The sequence below is a fragment of the Rosa chinensis genome, chromosome 5 (genome assembly GCF_002994745.2).
Source record: "Rosa chinensis cultivar Old Blush chromosome 5, RchiOBHm-V2, whole genome shotgun sequence".
NCBI classification, from domain to species: domain Eukaryota; kingdom Viridiplantae; phylum Streptophyta; class Magnoliopsida; order Rosales; family Rosaceae; genus Rosa; species Rosa chinensis.
The window spans coordinates 55,127,678-55,149,769 of record NC_037092.1 but is presented as its reverse complement, the minus strand read 5'-3'; the positions used below and the strand labels follow the sequence as shown (position 1 = coordinate 55,149,769).

Here is a 22,092-nt window from a genome sequence, read left to right as displayed (position 1 = left end):
TTGTTGCAAGGTGGTGGAAGAAATCTATGGTGTATGAAGTATTGCTGATGGGCATCGACATTGAAGGATGGGAAAAAAAAAAAAGGGAGGAAACACAAAGTTGTGAGAGAGACAAAGAAGAGAAATGAGAGGCAAAGAAGAGGGAAAAAGGTGGAAGAGAGAAAAATAGAAAGAGGAGATTTTAAAAAAAAAAATAGAGAGAAAGAGAAAATGAGAGTGCAGATGAAAAAAGAGAGGAAAAAGTGTGAGAGGGGGAGTAAAGAGAAAAGGTATGAAGAAGTGAAACAGGGAGAAGAGTTGAAGAATGATGAAAGACCAATGTGGTCTTTATGGAAGGGTAAAAGTTGCTCAAAGAAGATGTAGGATAAATGTCCCGAAGAGAATGTGTAAGGTAAAAGTCCATGAGAGAAAGAAAGAAGGTTAGAGTTAAAGTCCCTGAATGAAGGAGGCACATAGGTGCCAAAAGAAAATTGCATACTCCTTGGAGGCACAAAGATGCTTTGTTGAATCACTCCCTTGTGGCATAATGGTGCCAGATGAAGAGGTGCATCATGAATGCATAATGAAGTTGCATGCATAATGAATTCGCATGCATGATGAATATTATTATGTTTATTCAATACTAATACTCTCTTTTGCAGTCTCGTGAAGATGCCAACAAATATTGTTGTTCCACTCAAAAGAGTGTTTCAAGAAGTGGTCAAGAAGTTGAGTTTGCCTGAAATTGTTTTCATGATAACCATTGATGGTTCCTCTCACGCTCCCAGATACAAGTGTGAAATTGATACCAACGTTACAAAGCATCCATCTTCAATGGATCATGGAAAGCCACCAAGAAAGAAGCTGAAAATGAAGCAGCATTTATTGATTTGCAGTATACGCAGTTGGAGAAAGAAACCTATGTAGTAGATTTCAACTTTGATGAATTGATGGCGCTCAAGGAAAAAGTGACAGCGCTTACTGCAAAAAGATATTCTCTCTGAGAACATGTTGACCACCTTGATGGAGTAATCACATAAATGCAATTTGATGTAGTTGAGTTGGAAATGGAGCAAGAAGAAAGAATTCGCAACAACCAGAATACATAAGAAAGTGTGGATCAAAGAATGAGTATCGATCCAATGGAGGAAATTGATGTAGGACGAGAATGGGCCCGATTTAGTTGGAAAACCATAAAAGCAAAGAAGCGGCGTAGAATCAAGAAGAGTGATTGGAAAATAGGTAACTCACGCGTAATAAGATTATTAGCCGCTGGAATATTCAAGAAGATTTGGTTTTGGACATTTCGGGTTAATCGTACAAAAAGTCAAGTTTTGATTGTGAATCAGATTTGGTCAACTTTTGGCCAGAATGTTCATTTGAGACGCATGATACCTTTCCAGAATGGGAATATTTAGGGCCAAAATATATCATCTTAATTATCCGATTCGGGATTTAATATTTTTAGGCTAGTTTTACATTTGTTTTAGAATTCTTTTATTTTAGGTTTTTAGTTTCCTTTTAAATTTGGATTCTTTAGGATTTCTTGCTAGATTATAATTTTAGGTCTTGGATGCCTATATAAGCACCATCATGTTTTGTATTAAAATCAGTTTATCATATCAAATTTAATAAAATGAGAAATTCTTCTCAAATTCTCTGGTAGAACCAGATTTATCTTTTTAGGGTTTATTGCTTGTAAACCCAGGTTACTTCCGATTGCGTCAGAAATTGTCAACATCACTGATGACTAAGGCTAGAAGCTGAAGAGTCACCTTAATGATAGAGTAATTCTGAATTAAGGGAGGATGTTGGAAGTTATGAATAATTTAGAATTATGAGAGCTAGTTTTTATGATTTGAATAATTGTGACATAATGTGACGGTTATGGTGGTTATGGGAGTTACAGAATTTTAGTTGTCAAGTACTTATGTCTATTGTAATTGCCTTAGTTATGACAATGTCTAGTGTAGGCCTATATAAGTAGGCTAGTCTAGTTGAGTAGTGCATAGAGGAGTATTTTGTAGAAGTATTGTAAGAGTGAGTTCTTTTATCAGGTAATTTGAGAGTCTCCTCCATTTCTCTGTATAGGAGCTCTGTACATGTTTTTGGACTGTACATCTCCTATATTGTACCCGTATCATTCAAGCATCATATCTCCCTACCCAAATTAAGTTTTCTTACTTTACGCTTCCGCTGATATCCAACATTGTAGCTATAAATAAGTGCATGAACTTGGCCATAGAGATCGATGCAGGAAGATTGAATATACATTTCAATGAAGCCTCTGAAAATGATTTAGACACATCCGTCCATACTTTCCTTTGGATGTATACATCCCATAACACAATGTAATATGAAAACATTCATTTTCTAAATTAATAAATTAAGATTTTATCTTAACTAATTTAACAATTACGTCTATCATCTATTTGAGTTTTTTTTTTTTTTTTTTTGAGATAATCGTTAAATGCGAACCTTAAAAATTAAAATGAATAAAGAGTGGCAATTCAGCTAGAATGTATGGCGATAATTAACAAACCTAAGTTTGGATATGCGGCGTTTTAGTCCTTTTGGACAAAGGACGAGCATTATTCGATGATCAAGCACCGTGTTAATAAAGATTGAAAATACTGCCAAAATTAAGTAGAGATCAATTTCAAGTGGATTTGTCTACCATCGCGTCCCAAGATTTAAAACATATTTTTCACCAAGTTTGAAGAAAAGAATGGAAAAAAAAGAAAGTTATAATTAAATATGTATACATGCGCATCTCGACCTCCTGTATTTAAGTAATAATGGTAGTTTGGTGAGCACAGTTTCTGCATACTTATTAGTTATTACTCACTTACTTCCCATAGGAACTAATCACCGGTACTGATGACTACAAAGTGGGCATCAATTACCAAACTAGGACCAGTTTTACCTGTAATTTTCCTACATATTTAGTTACTGCCCCCATGGAAATAAATGACAGCAAGGACATTAATCATATTATGTTATGATCGAGGACTATGCCGGCCTATTTATATGCAAAGCTTAAAAGTTAAAACAAACCTCTTGTGTGATATATGGTATAGCTTTTTGGACATATGGTAGCAAGCTATGGAGTTAGAGGAATATAGTGGAGCTGGTTCTGTAAAATCTTCAGATATAAGTGGTGATGGTGGTGGCGGAAGAAGAGATGGTGAAGGTGGCAATAATGGCTTGATGTATTTGGTGTGGGAAGATGTGAGTGTTGTGCTTCCAAAATTTGGGATTGGAAATAGCACTAATGGAGGACACACCAGAAGATTGCTTGATGGCCTCACTGGTTTTGCTGAGCCTGGTAGGATCATGGCTATTATGGGTCCTTCTGGCTCTGGAAAATCAACCCTTCTTGATGCTTTAGCAGGCCAGTCTCTCTCTCTCTCTCTCTCTCTCTCTCTCTCTCTCTCTCTCTCTAGTGTCAAATTGATGAATATTAGAAATACAACACACTCGATGGATGTAGAAAACAGTAGATAGTCATTTGGAATGAAGCTGGTTAAATTTTGTTAGAGTTTCTGAATGTTTAAAGAATTAAAGATCAATACCGTCTATTTTTCGGGTTTTGATTGACAAAGCAAGTTGTTTTTACTCGGTACGTTCAGAAATTTTGAAAAAAATTAAACCAATTAGTTCTCAATTATGAGTTGAAAGAAATTAATTTGGGTGGAAAAAAAAAAAAAGAGATTAATTTTCCATTAATTTTATTAATGATCTCGGTTAGAAGTTGTTGTATGTTTGTAACCCTAGATAAACCATGCACGTGTGCACTAATTAATTTCGTTGATCTCTTTAATAAGTAGCTTATTTCCAACGTGATATTTTTGTACACTGTATTTGATTTAATCTCAATCCCAGTTATATACATAAATATGGAGTTGATAATACTCATATAGAGTTGTTTCGTAAGAGGGGGCTTGATTCTTTGGGGTTGGGTTTGTTGGAAAGCAGTGAAGAGCGTTTAATTTTTAACATAGATGGAATGGCATTCAATAACCTGCCTGCCTACCTACCTTGCTTAGAAATCTCTTCGAGTTGGACCCCTTGACTTGATGAACTCTCTGCTGCGCATGTCTATCTCTATCTCTATCTAGCAGAGCTTCCATTAATAACCTGCATGTTACCCACTGTATGCACCAAGCACGAGAGAGAGACAGAGAGCGCTTAATTAGGGTTCTATATATGATCACATTCGAAAATACATACGTAATCAGAGGCTTTTGTTCTGAGAGTACTCGTTTCTTTGTTTGTTCCTAGTAAGGAGTAACATTATCAAGGAACACGTTGATCTGTTTTTTTTCAGAACTAAGAAATGAATCAATTGTGCATCTGTCTTTCATTAATTCCGTAGTGGTGTGGATGGTGAAAGATGGTAGTTTTCTTCTTAATTATTTCATTCACTAGGTCTTTTGGGGTTGTTGCATCACTTGCTTTATATTTTCCATATTTTGCTCACTCTAGCTGACTTTATCATCGGGACAGAAGTGACAAGTTTTGCCCTTTATGATATATCTTACATCATTTCATCTATAAATAATAGCGATGGTGTTTCTCGAAAGTAGTAAAAATAAAAACTGAAAATGAAACTGATACACATTTCATAAATTAACTGGAAATTTTGTAGGTAGACTGTCACGAAATGTTATCATGACTGGAAATGTTCTTCTTAATGGGAAGAAGACGAGACTTGACTATGGTGTTGCTGTAAGTAAAGTTCATACCAACCCTACCCTCAATACTTTTCGATATTCCTTTCAGATATCAAATAATTTCGAGCCACAAAATCTTGGCTAATTTGAAATTTCAGGCTTATGTGACCCAAGAAAATGTGCTGTTGGGAACCCTAACAGTACGAGAAACCATAACTTACTCGGCTCATCTAAGGCTCCCAACTAGTCTGACCAAACAAGAGGTAAATGACATTGTTGATGCCACAATTACCGATATGGGTCTGCAAGACTGTGCTCACAGGCTTATCGGAAACTGGCATTTGAGGGGCATCAGTGGAGGAGAGAAGAAGAGGCTGAGCATTGCACTCGAAATACTCACAAAGCCAAGGTTGTTGTTTCTCGATGAGCCTACCAGTGGCCTCGACAGTGCTGCAGCTTTCTTCGTAGTTCAAACCCTCAGATACATTGCTAAAGATGGCAGAACTGTCATTTCCTCGATTCATCAGCCCAGTAGTGAAGTGTTCGCTTTGTTTGATGATCTTGTTCTGCTTTCTAGTGGCCAAACAGTTTATTCTGGTCAAGCAAAAATGGCAGTAGAGGTATGCGTTCTACTAGTATGAAGTATTAAACATTGTGTATGACTAAATCTCACTAATAACTTTCAACTTAACAGTTCTTTGCTAAAGCTGGAGTTCCATGCCCAAGTCGAAGAAACCCTTCTGATCACTTTCTTCGTTGTATTAATTCAGACTTCGACGAAGTCACAATGAACACCTCTCACAAAATACGTGTATGTTTTTCTCAAACTCTTCCATCAAACTACTAGTGTTGCTTATTTGCCGCTTTACTGAACAGATTTGGCTGTCCAGCCATGTTCTTCACCGTTTTCTGTCAAACAAACCCTAAGCACCTTGTTAGTTGGTATCATTCATCACCTCATAATAGAACACTCTTGTTGTTTGAAATACAGGAAATCCCAAAATCATCAGAACCTTTAATGAACTTTGCAACAGCAGAGATGAAAGCAATGCTTGTTGATCAGTACAGACGCTCGGAGTATGCAACAAGCACAAGAATCAGGATTCGAGAAATATCGTCCATGGTAAAGCATAAGGTTTACTCTTTTACAGCTTGCACTCTTAAGGTGTGGCCACGATGATAATGAAAAACTTGTTTTACAGGAAGGACTTGGGGTAGAAAAGAGGAGTGGAAGCCAAGCAAAGTGGTGGAAGCAACTCTCAATATTGACACAGAGATCTTTCCTCAACATGTCTAGGGATATGGGGTATTACTGGGTGAGAATCATCGTCTACATACTTTTATCTCTTTGCGTTGGCACAATTTTCTATGACCTGGGAACAAATTACACTTCAATATTTGCAAGAGGAGCTTGTGCTGGATTTATTTCTGGCTTCATGACTTTCATGTCCATTGGAGGCTTCCCATCCTTCCTTGAAGAAATGAAGGTAAAAGTAATTTCTAAAGGTGATTTCTTAATAGAGAAGTAGATTCGAAATTACATTTGGTGAGTCCATTTTCTGCTTTTGTTCTTCGAACAGGTTTTTCATAGAGAAAGGCTCAATGGGCATTATGGAGTTGCTGTCTTTACTCTGTCAAATTTCCTCTCTTCCTTCCCATTCTTGGCTTTGATGTCAATTGCATCCTCAACTATAACTTACTACATGGTGGAAAAGCATTCTCATTTCTCCAACTATGTGTTCATGTGCCTTGATCTTCTCAGCGCCATTGCAGCGGTAGAAAGCTCCATGATGATCATAGCTTCTCTTGTTCCGAACTACTTAATGGGAGTAATAATTGGAGCAGGATACTTGGTCAGAACATATCAAACTTGTATAGCTTCCTATTTTTCATCTTTATAAAGCACGATTGAGGCTCTAACTGTCATTGGTTACCATGTTCATTTAGGGAATCATGATGATGACTGCCGGATTCTTCCGCTTCATGCCTGACCTTCCCAAACCAATTTGGCGCTATCCAGTTTCATATCTGAACTATGGTGCATGGGCGCTGCAGGTACCAAGCAATAATATTACATAGCAATAGACATTATAAGAAATAACAGCGCTAACAATTTCCACTTTGACCTGTATTATCTACTTGTCTTGACAATTTCTTGGTTTTAAATTTGAATCGTCTGTTAATCTTAAAATTAGATATCAAGCATTACCGAGACAAAGAAATGATCCAAATTATACTGGGTATGCAGGGAGAATACAAGAACGGATTGATTGGCCGTGAGTTTGATTCTCTTACACCCAATGGCCCGAAGCTGAAAGGCGAGGACATGCTCAAAACTCTGCTGGGTATTCAACCAGATCAATCAAAGTGGTGGGATTTGGCTGCTGTCTGTGCCATTGTTGTATCTTTCAGATTTATTTTCTTCATCATCCTTAAGATCAAAGAGAGAGCTTCACCTCTTTTCCGAGCATGTTATGCTAAGCAAACTCTGAAGCATCTCAAGAAGCGACCCTCATTCAGGAAAGATGTAACTCTTTTCCCTTCCATGAGACATCAACCTCTCCATCCCTTGTCTTTTCAAGAAGGTCTCAACTCTCCACTGCACTAGAAGCGAAAACTGAAATCCTTGTGTCGGCTTTGCTTAATTTTTTTTTTTTTTTTCAGTGGTACCTGAAAATACTTAAACACCTTGATCATGTATTTTCCTTGCAATATTCTGAACTGTTATGTGATGCATAATGTGAAGTGAGTAAGTGTAGCACGATAAGAAATCAAGAAAAGTAACACTTACCTGAAATGTTTGGCATACAGAGGCAGCATAATAAACGGTGGTGTCATAACTGTAGGAGACCCTAGATTGAACAGAGTAAGTTGAGGCCAGTATACCAATTCCTACATTGTGATTTTATCATTGTTAACTTTTAAGAAAAAGATTATTCTCTTAATAACTTCACGCAACCGATGAAACTATATAGCATTACGTAATGGATTATTATTAACTAGTCAACATTCTACAAGACTAGGATCTCAAAAAGTCTGAAAATTATTCTATGCACCGACGGTGTAAATGACCATACTCAAAGTCAGCAAATCAACTTAGAAATGGAACTACAAAATTATAAGTTATTAAACCAATGTATTAATGTGATGGAGCGTTCTTCAATAATTAGCTTCTACATTCAATGAGTTCTCTTTAAGCAATGGTCTATTTTCTTTTTTTTTTTTTTCTTTTTTTTTTGGTAAGTAAAAATTTAGGTAAGAGGGAGGCTTCCCTACACTACCAGGGTCAGGGCAAACCTACGACCTCAACCCAACAGGACTTACGAAACTGGCCAGTGTCTCAGCCCAACCCATGGGTATGGAATTATACAGAACATTTTCTAGATTGCTCACCAAATGAGAGATTGTTGATAGCGGGGATTGAACTTGTGTGGGTCTATTTTCTTTTTCCCCACTGCAGTTCACAGCGGTTTCATTTAGAATCTAAGATAGGAGTAGGCTGGCCGAAATGAACCAAAACATTTGTAGATGAAAGGGGCCCCATTGACGTGGCCAGTTAACATCCTCAGGAATTGGTTACTTTTTGTTGACTGGTAGGGGTCTGTTGCCACGTTTGGTTCGCAGAAAGGAATTAAGCATCAAGAAAGGAACTGTTCATTTCCTGCATTTGGGATTCAAAAGGAAAAGAAATCATTTCTTGAGGAAGGGAAAATAAGGGGGAAAGTGGTTCCTTCCAAATCTCAAATGAATCACTTTCAACTCTTTTTTCCTTGCATTTATTACTCACAACTTATTATTATTAGTATTAATTAAGCAAACAACCCTTAAGGTTAAATTTTCTAAAATCCTAGCAATTGACCTTCGTTTATTACATTGGTTAAAATTAAAATATTTTTCTTTCAAGGGCATACAAGTAAACCAAACGTATGGATTTAGATAATGTTTGGAATAAACATATCAGACATGCTAGAAAAAAGGTCAAACCTTGGCCACATTCCGACTAGATAAGCCATGTATTAGGGAAACAAAACAAAAAAAAACAAACAAAAGGCAGATAATAATGAAATCAATAAGTGATTCCCACATCCAAATCCAAAAAAAAAAAAAACAGAAACAACATATACACATTCCTTGATTTATGACCATGTCCAAGTTTCAACTGCAAGTACAAGTGAATTACAAATATCCACAATTAACTAAATGCCACAATTCATTTCTCTATGCCCAAATTTAAGCAATTACGTTCATCCTCCTTCTCACTGCAAACACAACCATTTGAAGGTACCAACTATATCTATGAAGACCTTTTTTACTGTAGCTAGCGCGTCATTATTTGTTTTTGCTGCTAACTATATATGTTGTTGTTTTTTTTTTTACAGAGGTTCTTAACTGATTTTGGGGGTGAGTCACAAAGAAAACCACAAGGCCAATTTTGAACCTTCCATCTTTTGGTAATCTCTCGACCAATGCCCAGCCCTTCTTTTTAACGTGTTGCACACCTTCTGGCTTCTGCGTACAAAATGAAAATATAAACAAATTTCAATGCATAACTAATGTTATTCAATATCTAACCAGTTTTTAGTACGCAGGTTATTGTGATTAACTTTCTAAAGGCATGCGAATTCCCAAATTCCCACAACTAAGGAGAGAGAGAAAACGAGAAGACAATGGAGTGGGAGACATAAATTTCGAATATGGCAACAGGCCTCTATTCCCACAAGTACGGATGAGATGAATTTTCTCATTCCTCATTCCAAACTATGTCTACTTTCTTTTTTATCCTTTTGCTACTGACTATAGACTGTTCTTTCTACACAGATTCTTTAAATTATAGACTGTTCTTTCTACACAGATTCTTTAAATGAATAATTGGCTTGGCCTTCTTGACGGGTTATGGGGGTGAATTATAACGGTTCAAATCCAATACTCAAGGGGTAAAGAAAAAGAAAAAAGGATCGGACTAAATTATTCTTCTTACATTATTACTTCCTTAAGGTTCTAGAGGTTTCTTTTTGTTGTTTTTCCTACTAAATATATATTGTTCTTTCAGGTTATTTAGATGAATGATTGGCTTTGGCTTCGACATGGGTGCAAAAACTGAATCACATCAGTTCCAATTCAATTTGCATTACTACTCAATTACATAAGGAGGGACACTCACCTGCATAGTTTAATCATATTGGCCTTATTCATTTTATTGTACTACAATAGAAAGTTTTACTAAAGTGGTGGATAACAAAGTAATCAGATCACATAACAAAGAAAGAGGAAGCCGTACCTTCTCTGTCAATGCTTACTCATACAGAAGATAGCATTTAGATATATTTCTTCTATTTTTGATCATGTACTCTATTGTAAGCTTTGATAATGCCATGCCTTATTTAAGGTTTGATAATGACATGCTTTATTGGTTCTGCCTTTTCTTTCAATATACTTCGTTTTAATTTTGCTGCCAATGTAGAACATTTTAGTCCAATACTACATGATTAAACAAATTTGGAAAAGCAATTTGGGATTGGCAAAGTGTTGTTTAACAAAGCACCAACATATAACCTCAAAATTTCCAGCATGTTATTCCAAATTAGCCAACAAGTATACACCCTCAAAATTCACAACTTACAAACAAAAAATCAATCTACCTTTCTTGGATAAGGAGTCTCTCGAAGGTGTTTTGTTGTAGGTGACTAAACCGCGCCCCGTAAATGAACTGCTGGCTTTTGGATCCTGAATAATCAGATTGAAAATTAGAAGATGGAAAACTTCAACTCTATGAAATTTAGTGTTGGATTCGGTAGGCTTACGATGAGGGACTGGACGAGAGTGATGATCTTGACTAGGTCTTGGAAGAGGACGCGGTCGATGTTGCCGTTGGCGGCGGAGGAGGACAAAGTTAGGTGGTGGTGGTGGTGGTCAGTCAGGTCCCCGAAATGACCATATAATTGTTGTTGGGTTTGCCATTCCGGATTCAGCAGCAACCTGGATTTAATGCCACTTTCAATGGAGGAACCATAGCAGAGTTCCGATGGGTGATCGTGGGGGAGGGGACGAGGTGGGTATAAATGAGAAAAAGGGCGGGGTTGAATTCATGGTGGGAGAGAGAATAAAAAAACAGAAATCATGGTTGGTTATATCAACCAAATCGAACCCAAAGGGAAATGAATGAAATATTTCATGATTAGGTGAAGGGAATCAATTGGGCCTTTTCAAACTTGGAAGACTAGGAGCTTACAAACAAGTGATGGTGAGAACAAAGAAAACAGACCATGAAAACACATGGATGAACACGTGCGGAAACAAAGATAAAAAGAAAGTAAAAAAAAAAAAGTATTCCTACCGGTGGATGGGAACGATTTACCTCTTCTTCTTTCTTTTTTTTTTTTTTTTGACGTGACTATTTATTCTCTCTTCTAACTCATAAAAAAGAGATTTTTTTTCCTTTCTAACGTAAGATAACTAAAGTAAAAGAAAAGACTCCGATCAAAATAAAATATAAAATAAAAATATATAGAAACTCTTAAATGCAAACCGGTTGCGATGTATAGAATGGTGTAAGAGGTCCAAGATTACTGTTAATGGTGTTCTACAACCAACATTCAAGCAAGCAGTAGAGAAACAAGGTTTGCTAGAAAATGACAATAGTATCCGACAATGTTTGTTAGAGGCCTCTGCAATTAGGTTGCCACCAACTTTGAGGAGATTATTCATCACAAATTTGGTGTACAATGAGCCAATCGGTGTTCGAACATTGTGGGATGAATTTTTTCCTTTTATGGTGGAAGATTATCCTTCATCTGGTGATATTGCAAACCGAAACAGGCTCTTACAAGATTTAAATGGAGTACTTGAACAATTTAACAGGAACATTAGAGATTTTGACCTTCCTGAAATGACAAGGGAGCCATAAGAAAATTCAAGAATGCCAAGGTGTATTGAAGACAAACTTTCCATACATATCTCGCAAGAAGACATCGATGCAACTGACCGCCTTAATCAAGACCAAAGGATCGCCTTTAACACGATCATGGATGCAATTCAGATAAAAAGAAGTGCATTATTTTTTGTTGATGGTCCTGGTGGAACTGGGAAGACATATTTATATCGTGCATTGCTAGCAAACTTACTGAGAATGAATCATATAGTCTTAGCCACAGCATCATCTGGAATAGCTACAAATATACTGCCTGGCTGGAGGACAGCTCACTCTAAATTTAAGATTCCACTCAATGTAGATGCGTCATCTATGTGTTCCATAAGTAAACAGTCTGCTCTGGCATAACTGATACAAGATTCGACTGAAATTATTTGGGATGAGGCACCTATGACACATCGACATATCTTTCAAGCACTTGATCGAACTTTTCGAGACATAATGGATGTCGACTTACCATTCGGTGGAAAGATAATAATTTTTGGGGCAGATTTTCGTCAAGTCCTCCCTGTTATTCCTAAAGGAACGAAGTCTGAACTCATTCAATCCTCCATTGTGAAATCAACATTTTGGGCATAGATAAAGATATTGAGACTGAGACGGAATATGAGATCCATAAATGACCACCAATTTGCAGAGTTTCTTCTTCGTGTTGGCTATGGGAGTGAACAAGTCATCAATTACAAAATGATAAGATTACCATAATGCATGGTGGTTCCATGGGAAAGTAACCAATCCATCAATCTAATTATTGATGAAGTTTTCCCCAATTTGGGTGATCATGTAAATGATGCAAAATACATGGTTGACAGAGCATTGATTACTCCTATAAACGATGATGTGGACGTGTTGAATGAAAAGATAATCAATATGTTTCCAGGTGAATAAATTACATTATACTCATTTGACTCTGTTGAAGATGACATCAGAAATTTGTACCAACCAGAGTTTCTGAACTCAATAACGCAAATGGGCTGCCACCCCACAAGTTAACTTTGAAAGCAGGTGCTCCAATCATGCTTTTGAGGAATATTGACCCTAAATTTGGATTATGTAATGGTACTAGATTGTTGTGTCGTGGTTCGTACCAAAATATGATTGATGCTGAGATACTAACTGGACAGTTTGCTGAGACTAGAGTTTTTCTACCTAGAATTCCTTTGAAAAGTGCAGAAAATGTTAGGCTACCATTTCAACTAACAAGAAAGCAATTTCCAGTTAAACTGAGCTTTTGTTTGACCATAAACAAATCTCAAGGCCAGACTATCCCACATGTAGGTATTTACCTCCCAGATCATGTTTTCAGTCATGGACAATTATATGTGGCATTGTCGAGAGGAGTATCAGAGTCAACCACAAAAGTTTTGGTTAAAAAAGGATCCATAGTTGGTGAAGATGGCGTATTTACGAAGAATGTCGTATTTAAAGAAGTTTTGCTTGATTCAAATACAAATGATAGATCGTCTTCATAAGTATTTCAACATTTTTATTGATTAGAAACGTACATAGTTGATTGAATATTTTTGGATTACAACTTGTAACTTTGTGTAATTCTTTCTATTTGTAGGAATGGTACGAGATCGTCGCCCTCAACAAAAGAAAAAGTTTGTAAGAGATGAGGGCTTTAGGAGGCGTGTTTCCTTATTTTTGATGTGGTTGGTGCATGGGAAAATCAATAAAAATGAATATTATTATCTCAGTGAGCTTATTTGAAAGAGTGGATCAAAAAGAAGCATGCACAATATGAACTCTTAAGCTCTGCTTCTTTTCCTTTAAATATGTTTTTATTTTGTGGTAGTTAACCAATTTCAATCATAAGTAGACTTAAAGGCAGGAAGACCTATCCTTCTACTGGGTTCCAACCATTAAAATTATATATATTTGTATATACCAGCGCATATTTTTGTACAATGGATTGCTAAAGATATATACAATATTTTATAATATATCTGTATGGGGTAAGAGTTAGGTAATATGCAACATAGAAATTATATTGCACTCATGAGTAACATTTCAAATATGCGTAGTAAAAAAGGAAGGACAATACGCATGCTTGAGCGCGGCCCTTCAGCACGTGCATCGCGCGTGCAGGAAGGCTAGTATTACATTATTTACAAACTTTTTAATAACTTTCCTGATAACTTTCCTTACGTTGCCAAACATCGGAATGGAAAGTTGTTAGGAAATTTCATTTCCCTTCCCATGGGAAAGACAAAAGAATTACTTTCGTTTCCGTGAACCAAACGAGATTTGTGGGCCGTGATGGTAAAACGGGGGAGGGGTTGGTATTTTGGCATCTGGGATGAGGTTTACAACTGGGTTGGCATCTCCTTCATCAAAACTGTGAAAACTTATCTAGTTTGGGCGTTTGGTAGGTCCTCTCCCGGGCTTTAGACGGGTCGGAAGTGAATTACGAGTCAGACCAATTTGCGAATTGAGCAACCTCATCATTGATGTGGTTTCTCTGCAACAAATTTGATGACGAGTCTCTCTGCAACAAAGTCATATGCTTCCTCTGTCACGCCCCTGATTTTTAACACAAATAAAAATCGATATATAATCTCATAATTATACATGCGTGATCGTTCAACCATTAATAACAAAATCTGGAAACATTTTTCCCATTAAACTAAAACATATTAATGCCCTAAACCCACTATGTCAATATTTACCCGCTCCGTAAAGTCATATATTACAAAACCTTACGAATTAAATTGTCAACAACAAAATAAAACGTAAGTATTAATCAGAGTTTACTGCATAGCGGAAGTCATACAATGGCAAAGCCAACAAAATTTGCTTCCTACCCGCTGTGCTGCCAACAAACTACCTCAGCTTTAGTCACGATTACCCTGACCTGCAGGATTAACCCCTACACCTTTTGAATGGTGCACCGAGTTTCCATACAACAAACCTGGTAAGCTTTTGCAAGACCGTATGAGTAACTCAAACCACATATGCACAACTCACCCAACGAGGAAACCCATCAACTCGTAAAAAGGAACACACACCCTATTTTTCCACAAACAACACATTCTTTTCCCAAAAGAAACCACTCAAATCACCCCGTGACATCAATCATATTAATTGAAACTCTGACAATTCAATATGATACACAAGTCCTCCCACGACATTTAAAAAAAAGAATCCCCAAAACTCTCTTTTTTAAAACACATTCTCAAATTAACACAAGCCACCCCGTGACAAAATCATAATAATTGAAACTCTGACAATTAAATATGATACACAAGTCCTCCCCGGATATTTAAAAGAAAGAATCTCCGAAACTCCCTTTTAAAACACGTACTCATGAGCATCAGATAGCTCCCCGCTACCCCCCATGATGTACAATGGCAACAGACAAGAACCCCGCTACCCCCCATGATGTACAATGGCAATAGACAAGAACTCTGACTGAAATCATAACCACTCGTCCGACCAAGGACATGATTACCAATTTCCTACCGTGGTCACCATCTGCGACCTGTCACCATCTGTGACATATGATTTCAGACTCCGTCTGGTCATAAAATCAAACATCAAGGTCACCATCTGTGACATATGATCTTCAGACCCCGTCTGGTCTCAAAGTCAAACGTTAAGTAAGTCACACCTGACCTAAGAACGTTACAAACATCTAGTTTCGGCTTTTCCAATCCCTGCTCACCATCTGTGACCCTTGGTACAAAGACCAATACATTAAAATGAGTCACGCTTGACTCAAAAATGTAACATCAAACTCAATACTTTTCAAACAATAGAAAACATCTTTTTTCACAATATTGTTTCCTGAAAAGTCGCCTTCAACAATAATATGAACATCATTATGCATATTATTCATCACACATCATTCACAAGAATATATATATATATATATATATATTTCACGTAAATATATATATACGTAGTCATTCTCTCAGGAATGCCTACTAATACCAACTATAGTTTGCAGTTAAATAATTAACACCAAAATAATAATGGTAATTCCGTTCATAATGAACCTTATGAGATTACTCACCTCGAAACTCCCACTGCGTCTTAAATACAGAACAAAGCACCAAACCACAAAACAACCGTCCAAAAATACTTCGTCAAGTACCTAATCACATACGGTTTCAACTCAGTAACAATTCACAATTGATTTAAGTCCGAAACCCCCGTTTTGAACAAAAATCCCCAAAGTGGCGCCAATAAATGCGAAACCACATCCGACACCTCCAAAAGTCTCTGGAACACTTCCACGATCGATATGCCAAAACCACAAGTCGATCGAATGCTCAAATCCTTACGGATCGAACAAATCGACCGGTATGAAACTGTAAAAATCATAACAATTTCATACGAACTTCAAAAATTGTGTATTATATATCGAAACGCTCGTATCGACGAATAGAAGATATATAATACCAGAAACAGTCCCTTACATGGCCAGAACACCGCCAAAACTCAATATTTCACAAAACCCCCAACATCAAAGTTGTTCATCTAAGCACGCTTGTGAATTTTCATAACTAGCTCGAAGTCAAAAAACAAGCATAAAGGGTCGAAAACTACCTCACAAGCTTTGAATTTTTGCTCAATCTGAGTTGAACTGATTTCCACGTAAATCGATCCAAACAAACACCATAGATCGATCCAAAAGGCTCCCACGAACCCAAAGAAGGAAGCTTGAAGCTGTGCGGTCGCCGGAGCAAGGATTTCCTGCCGGGTCAGAAAACCTCAAACTTTGCCGACTTGCAGCGCCTCTGTGGAGGAGAATCACTGCTAGAGGATACCACAGGGAGGAGCGGACGACAACGACAAACCGATCTGGAAGGTTTCACCGGAAGAGGTCACCGGAGTTGGCCGGAAAAGCCAGGTCGGATCGTCAGGGTTCGGGTCGGGTTAGCCCGGTTTCTTTGATACTGAAGGTATCAATTGAGAGAGAAGAGAGAGGAAGAGAGCTTCCGGAAAAGGAAACTTGGAATTATGAAATAATTTCCGGAAATCCTTCATTTATACTAAAACGGAAACTTTTCCCGAAAGCCATAACTTTTTCATATGAGCTCCGATTTTCGCGTTCCATATGTCCACGAACTCATATCGACGCGCTCTACAACTTTTATGAAGGAAGGTTTGGGAAAATCCCAACGAATAAAAAGTCAACCTTCGCAACCCCCCTAAAACCATATTCTTCAAATAATTATTCTCCGAAACACTCACGCTCCGCCTACGAGCCACGAAATTGTCCAATAACCACAATTTAGATTCTGAAAAATCCTCGGAAAATAAATACAAATTTCCGGGGCATCACATCCTAATGGTTTCTCTCTCTTTCTCGTTTTGATTTTCTCAACATTCCTACTTTATTATCATTGGAATTTGAGTTTTGTTTGCTCGATTAAGGACCTTAAACCCTAAATTGTTCATTGTGTTTTGCACAAGGGAGTAATTTAGATTCTTTGAAACTCAAACAATGCAAAGCCTATTTGCGAACGGACGGTCTTAGAATTTCAGGAACCAAATTGGTTTGTTTACAAAGAGTTGAAGAGCACCAGAGGTATTAAGCGTTCTAGGTCTTCATTTTTGGCTTTTTCAAGTCATTGTTTATCGTCCGGTCCTGATTGTAGTCACTGTTACTTGATTGATTTACTTCTTCTAATCTTATGTTAAGAGATGGAAATGGTGAAGTATTATATCCCAGATCATCACTGTACATGTTAGTGTTTTCTTTTGCTCTAAATTCATGTACACTTGTTCATTGTGAATTACAAGTCGGGCCAAAAGTATTTACTGCTACTGTTTGTTTAATTGTTGATCTTACAGAAATTGTGATGTATCAGAAAAGGCGGCATCTGTTGTTAGTTTTACTGTTGTGTCGATGGAGAACTATCATGATGGGATTGATGTAGGAAACGATCTAGGTTCAATAGATTTTGATATTCTGGTCCCAAATCTTGAGGTTTGCATCCTTTTATTATCTTTTGGATTTGTTTCATATTATTTACTCTAATCATGCTTGAACAATTTGGCTGGATATAAACAACTACTTGGCATTCTAAGCATTATTTGTTGGTTGCTTCTTTGATTTTGGAGAAGTTTCTTTATTATTTTTGGTAGATGAGACAGCACATTCTTAGGCAACGGTAATTGATTATGTTTTATGCTAATGCTTGAATAGCCAATATGCACATGAAACAGAACAGCTGAAAAATTGTTGGTCTGGGTACTTGTTTATGGTGGGAGGATTTGGTTCAAGACAGTAGAAGACTACTTCAGTTTTGTTGTTTGTTCTCTTTTTAAAACTTGCTATTGTGCTGGAGTGGTATTTTCCAAAGATCTATATCATTCTTTGTAGTGTTATTTGTTCTTGATTCGATGACTAAGTTGAAAAGTTTGTTATAGTTTTTGTTCACTTCAATTTCCTATTGTTGTCTCTGTCATGTGTGGGTTTCTAAAAGATTTATAATTCATTATATGATTGTCAATGTATAGAAATGCTAAGGCTTCTCTCATTGCATGACAATAGGTACTTGCACTATTTCAATGACCATGATCTGGTTTAAAATGATTGGCATGTTTTACTTAAATGACTTGTGCTATTCAATGTACATGTTTGTGTAACTGATGAAATATCTTTTTATATTGTTTTTAGGGTTGTCTCACTTAGCTTGTGTTCTCACAAGGAAAGCTTTATCTCTGGTTCTCTTGATAGAACTGTCATGCTTTGGGATCAGTGGGCTGAGAAGTGCCAAGTATAGACGTGACCTATGGGTATTGTGGGTAGTGTTCCTTATCTTACCCTGCCTTTTCCCTAAGATTTCTAATTCGCAATTCTTATGTTGGGGTCTGTACATGTACAAGGAAGAGTTACTACAGTTTATGATGATCAAGGGCTAGTTTTTGCAATTGTCTTTGCTGGATACACACACACATATTTATTTATTTAAAGTTCAATTGTTTGTATATGAATGCATGTGGGGTTGGGAGCTTTATTTTTGCATATCTACATGACTAGCATGGTTGATTTGGCTATATAAATCTTCTTAGGGTCCTTTTATTATCTGTCGAGGGTACTCCCTAGTCTAAAGAGAATCTATACACAGTAGGAATGGAAGCCATGTTGTCCGATTTGATGTTACTTACGTCTTTTCATGATGCATCAGGTTTAGGGGAGAAGGTGATGCTAGAATGCGACACTATTGTTTCATATTTTATAACTGAAATAGGCTACTTTAATGAGATTGTAATTTGATATGAAGCAGCTTCGATTGCTTTATTTAGATATGAGATTGTATTAAAGCTTCAGTCTTTGCAGGTTTGATCCAATATATAGCTTCTTGATTTTGCTGTATTTGGTTATCTTTGGAGAAAGTAAAGGTTCTAACTTTATTTTTATTTCACTTTTCCTCTCTGTTTGATATTCATATTTCTATTGTATTGTGTTTTTAGAGTAGGTACTAGCCAGTAACTTAGCGATCAAGAGGCTTTGAAGAAATTGGTAGAAGTATTTGAGAAATCTCAAGAAGTACATTTTGAATCGTCTGCAATATCCTGATATATATTAGCTTTATTTGAATGATTTGTGTACTGTATGTAATCAACTAATCATAAATTGATGTGGAACCGGATCGCTCATCATTACTCAGAATGTAGAAGTATGTATCTGATTTAGACTCCTTGTGCAACTTAATTGTGTGATTCCTTGTAAAAGTCACATGTGAGCGATCAAATATACTTGAAAGACTAGTGGAAGATGTGTACCAAAAACAAGAACTTACAAAATGAACCTAATTAACGAATAATCATGCCCAAAATTTAATGCTTCCCCAATAATCCCATGCCTTGAAAACGACAAAGGTTCAGTTTTCATTTCAATTGCATTGACTTGTATTATTATGGGAAACTCACTAGGGAACTAACAACCCAGTTCAACTCGGAATTGGTAACTTTAAATAGGTTCTCTGGTCTATGTGTTTTCTCTAAGTTCATTTGCTAGGTGAATGTGATAGGTGATATAAGAGTTGTAATACCTTTTTAGTAAAGACCAAGTAGAATCTTTGCAGGATTCAAATCGAAGTAAACAGACACCTGAAGGAAAGGAAAGTTTTCAGAAAGGAGGGTTGAACCTAGTGTCATTTTATCTTTCTCACTAGTATGATTTTCTATAGAAAACTCATGTGGTGGTCGTAATTTAGGTTTATAAAGTAGTGAACATGAAATTAAAACTGAGAAAACGAGTTTGAATAAAGAGAAGGTATGTAGATGCTCTTTAATTTAGAGTGGATTCATAGGTGTTTATCTCATCATGGATTTCTTCTACACATGCTAGACGAGCTTTGAATTACCATTGAAACAATATAGTCAATACTCAGTCTCACTACCCATACACCTGATGCACTTATAATTACTCAAAAGTCATACCTAAGGTGTTATTCTTGCTTTCTGAAAATATCATGCCAAAACAATGGAAGTTCATGAAATCCCACAAGTTATGTCTTCCTATGAACTGCCAGTTTCTGCCTTTTCACTTAATTTTTGTAGACTCTGATCAGTTCGAAATTGTTTTCCAATATGGTCTATTTCACTTCCTTTCACGTATTTCCAAAATCGTTTACTTATTTCTCAAGTTGTTCTGTGTCCTTTCCTTTCTACTTTTAGGTGGATACATGTATGTGGTTGTAACTATTGAACATATAGACCTATACATTGTCCTTTCCTTTATTATAGTAGAAAATATATCACATTGAATGCATTCACTTAATTGTAGTGTTCACTTTTTTTTTTCCTGGATAAGTATCTACATACAAGTGTAACTTATAATGGCTGAGGAACTAAATTTATGTTATGCAGATTTGCTTATCTATTGTGAATAGTGAAAAATTTTAAACTAGAGATCTATACACTGTTTGTCATTGTTCTTGACATGACTTCTTATCAGTATTTGGCTTTCAATTTCAGTTATCTACACTTGATGAACAACCTGAGCTAGAAATATCGTTTTCAACTTCCAATATGATAAGTAGATGGTAAAAGTTCGGATCCATTTTCTTTGTCTTCTTTTTCAGTAGAATAATCTTCCCACATATCTGTGTTTGGCTGAAGTATATGTTGATCATCAAGGGTTGGCAACTCACATCCAAGTACAATAGTCCTTTTTGTTATTCTTTTTGGATAGTTCAATATGTGTATTATGTGGGTCTTGCATAAACTACCTACAAATAATTAGTAAATTTGTACTTTAATGATAATGAATATTCAATGTAGAGAGTTTCCACTTATTCTAAATTGTTAAATGAAGTCGAGAGTTCGTTGGTCATTAATATGCTTCTTATGTTCAAGTTGATGACATTGACTTAATAAGTAATACGTTTTTGTTGTATTGTGTGAAATATTGCAATACAATGGCCATATATAGTTGTTGAAATGCCGAATAAACACAATTTTACAAATTCAGAAACTCCCGAACAGAGCATTTTAATTTCTGAATGGTGATCGCAACTTCTATTTCAAACCCTTAATATTTTTGGAAAACTAGTTTTCAAATTCAGAACCTGTTGAACAGGCCATTTTCAATTTCGAATGGTGATTGCAACTTCCATTTCAATATAATTAGTTGACTTTTTTATTGTCTGCATCTTTGGTTTTGAAAAATATCAAATTGGAGACTACAACTCTAATTACAAATATAAAATGAAGACAAGTTATTTCAAATTCGAATTCAGCATCTAAGATGATTTCTGTCATAGGTTTAAGAGATAATGTCCGTAAATTGTGACAATATATCCAGAAGAAGACACGTCGTACGTATAAGCATAATTGAAAGCAAGATAGAGGTTTCCCATCAAATATATTATAAGGTATTGCCACTTTATATTACAAAAGATACATCCTCGATTACATTCCAAGACACGTACATACAAAATATATTATATGGCCAATTGTAGTTAAATTTATAAAACGGTATTGATATGTTAGATTCCTTAATGGAAACCCCATCAAGACATTTGAAATTGGATAAACTGACTGTTAGATGAGATGATGGCAATATTCTATGCTATATGTAAATAATTTAGTCAATTTCATTGATATTTCGACTCCGATCTACTTGGTCAAACCAAAGTTAGCATTATAACCCTTATGTTGATTGATGCCATATCCAACAAGAAACATGCCAATAATTTCACACGTGTGTAACTACTAGGTGGAGGGTTAAAAATAACATTTGTCAATTTTGATTTGGTTAGTACCACGAAATACCATTATGTCATTTATATGTTGTATGACTTGTTCCTTACATATAGAAAGATGTGTATTGTTCAAAAGTGAGAACGCGGTTGAAGCTTAATTTGGAGAAGCTGACTGTTGAATGAGTATGTTATATTGCTTTATGGATGTGGTTCAAAATTCATAAAATTCAATCATAGTTATGATGTCGATCTGCTCGGTCAACCAGTTAAGGCTTAATAATCTTATTTTTGTTCAATACAAGCTTCAAAGAGCAAGGACGTCATCGGACCATACATGTCA

At 36.3% G+C, this 22,092-nt stretch overlaps 1 protein-coding gene and 1 pseudogene across 2 annotated transcripts; both read left to right on the top strand.

Annotated features, from left to right (window-relative positions):
• Nucleotides 1-3,030: 3,030 nt before the first annotated feature.
• LOC112167246 (ABC transporter G family member 15) lies at nucleotides 3,031-7,471 on the top strand. 2 transcript variants are annotated; one of them, XM_040505460.1, is made up of 9 exons: nucleotides 3,031-3,373; nucleotides 4,631-4,710; nucleotides 4,814-5,275; nucleotides 5,350-5,466; nucleotides 5,647-5,778; nucleotides 5,858-6,142; nucleotides 6,236-6,508; nucleotides 6,603-6,710; nucleotides 6,904-7,471. In XM_040505460.1, exons 1-9 carry the CDS (start codon nucleotides 3,085-3,087, stop codon nucleotides 7,261-7,263), a joined length of 2,106 nt encoding a protein of 701 aa, XP_040361394.1. In that variant the 5' UTR covers nucleotides 3,031-3,084; the 3' UTR covers nucleotides 7,264-7,471. The 2 variants fall into 2 exon arrangements, with proteins under 2 accessions (XP_040361394.1, XP_040361393.1); XM_040505459.1 differs by having other exon boundaries at nucleotides 4,631-4,719.
• Nucleotides 7,472-11,571: 4,100 nt separating this feature from the next.
• Nucleotides 11,572-13,055, top strand: LOC112204033 (annotated as a pseudogene).
• The last annotated feature ends 9,037 nt before the right edge of the window (nucleotides 13,056-22,092 follow it).

Coding starts and splice junctions, on each gene's coding strand:
- LOC112167246 (XM_040505459.1), top strand. CDS start 3,085: ATGGAGTTAGAGGAATATAGTGGAGCTGGTTCTGTAAAATCTTCAGAT. Junction 5,779..5,857: donor TTCGAGAAATATCGTCCATG/GTAAAGCATAAG, acceptor CTTGTTTTACAG/GAAGGACTTGGGGTAGAAAA. Junction 6,509..6,602: donor TAATTGGAGCAGGATACTTG/GTCAGAACATAT, acceptor ATGTTCATTTAG/GGAATCATGATGATGACTGC.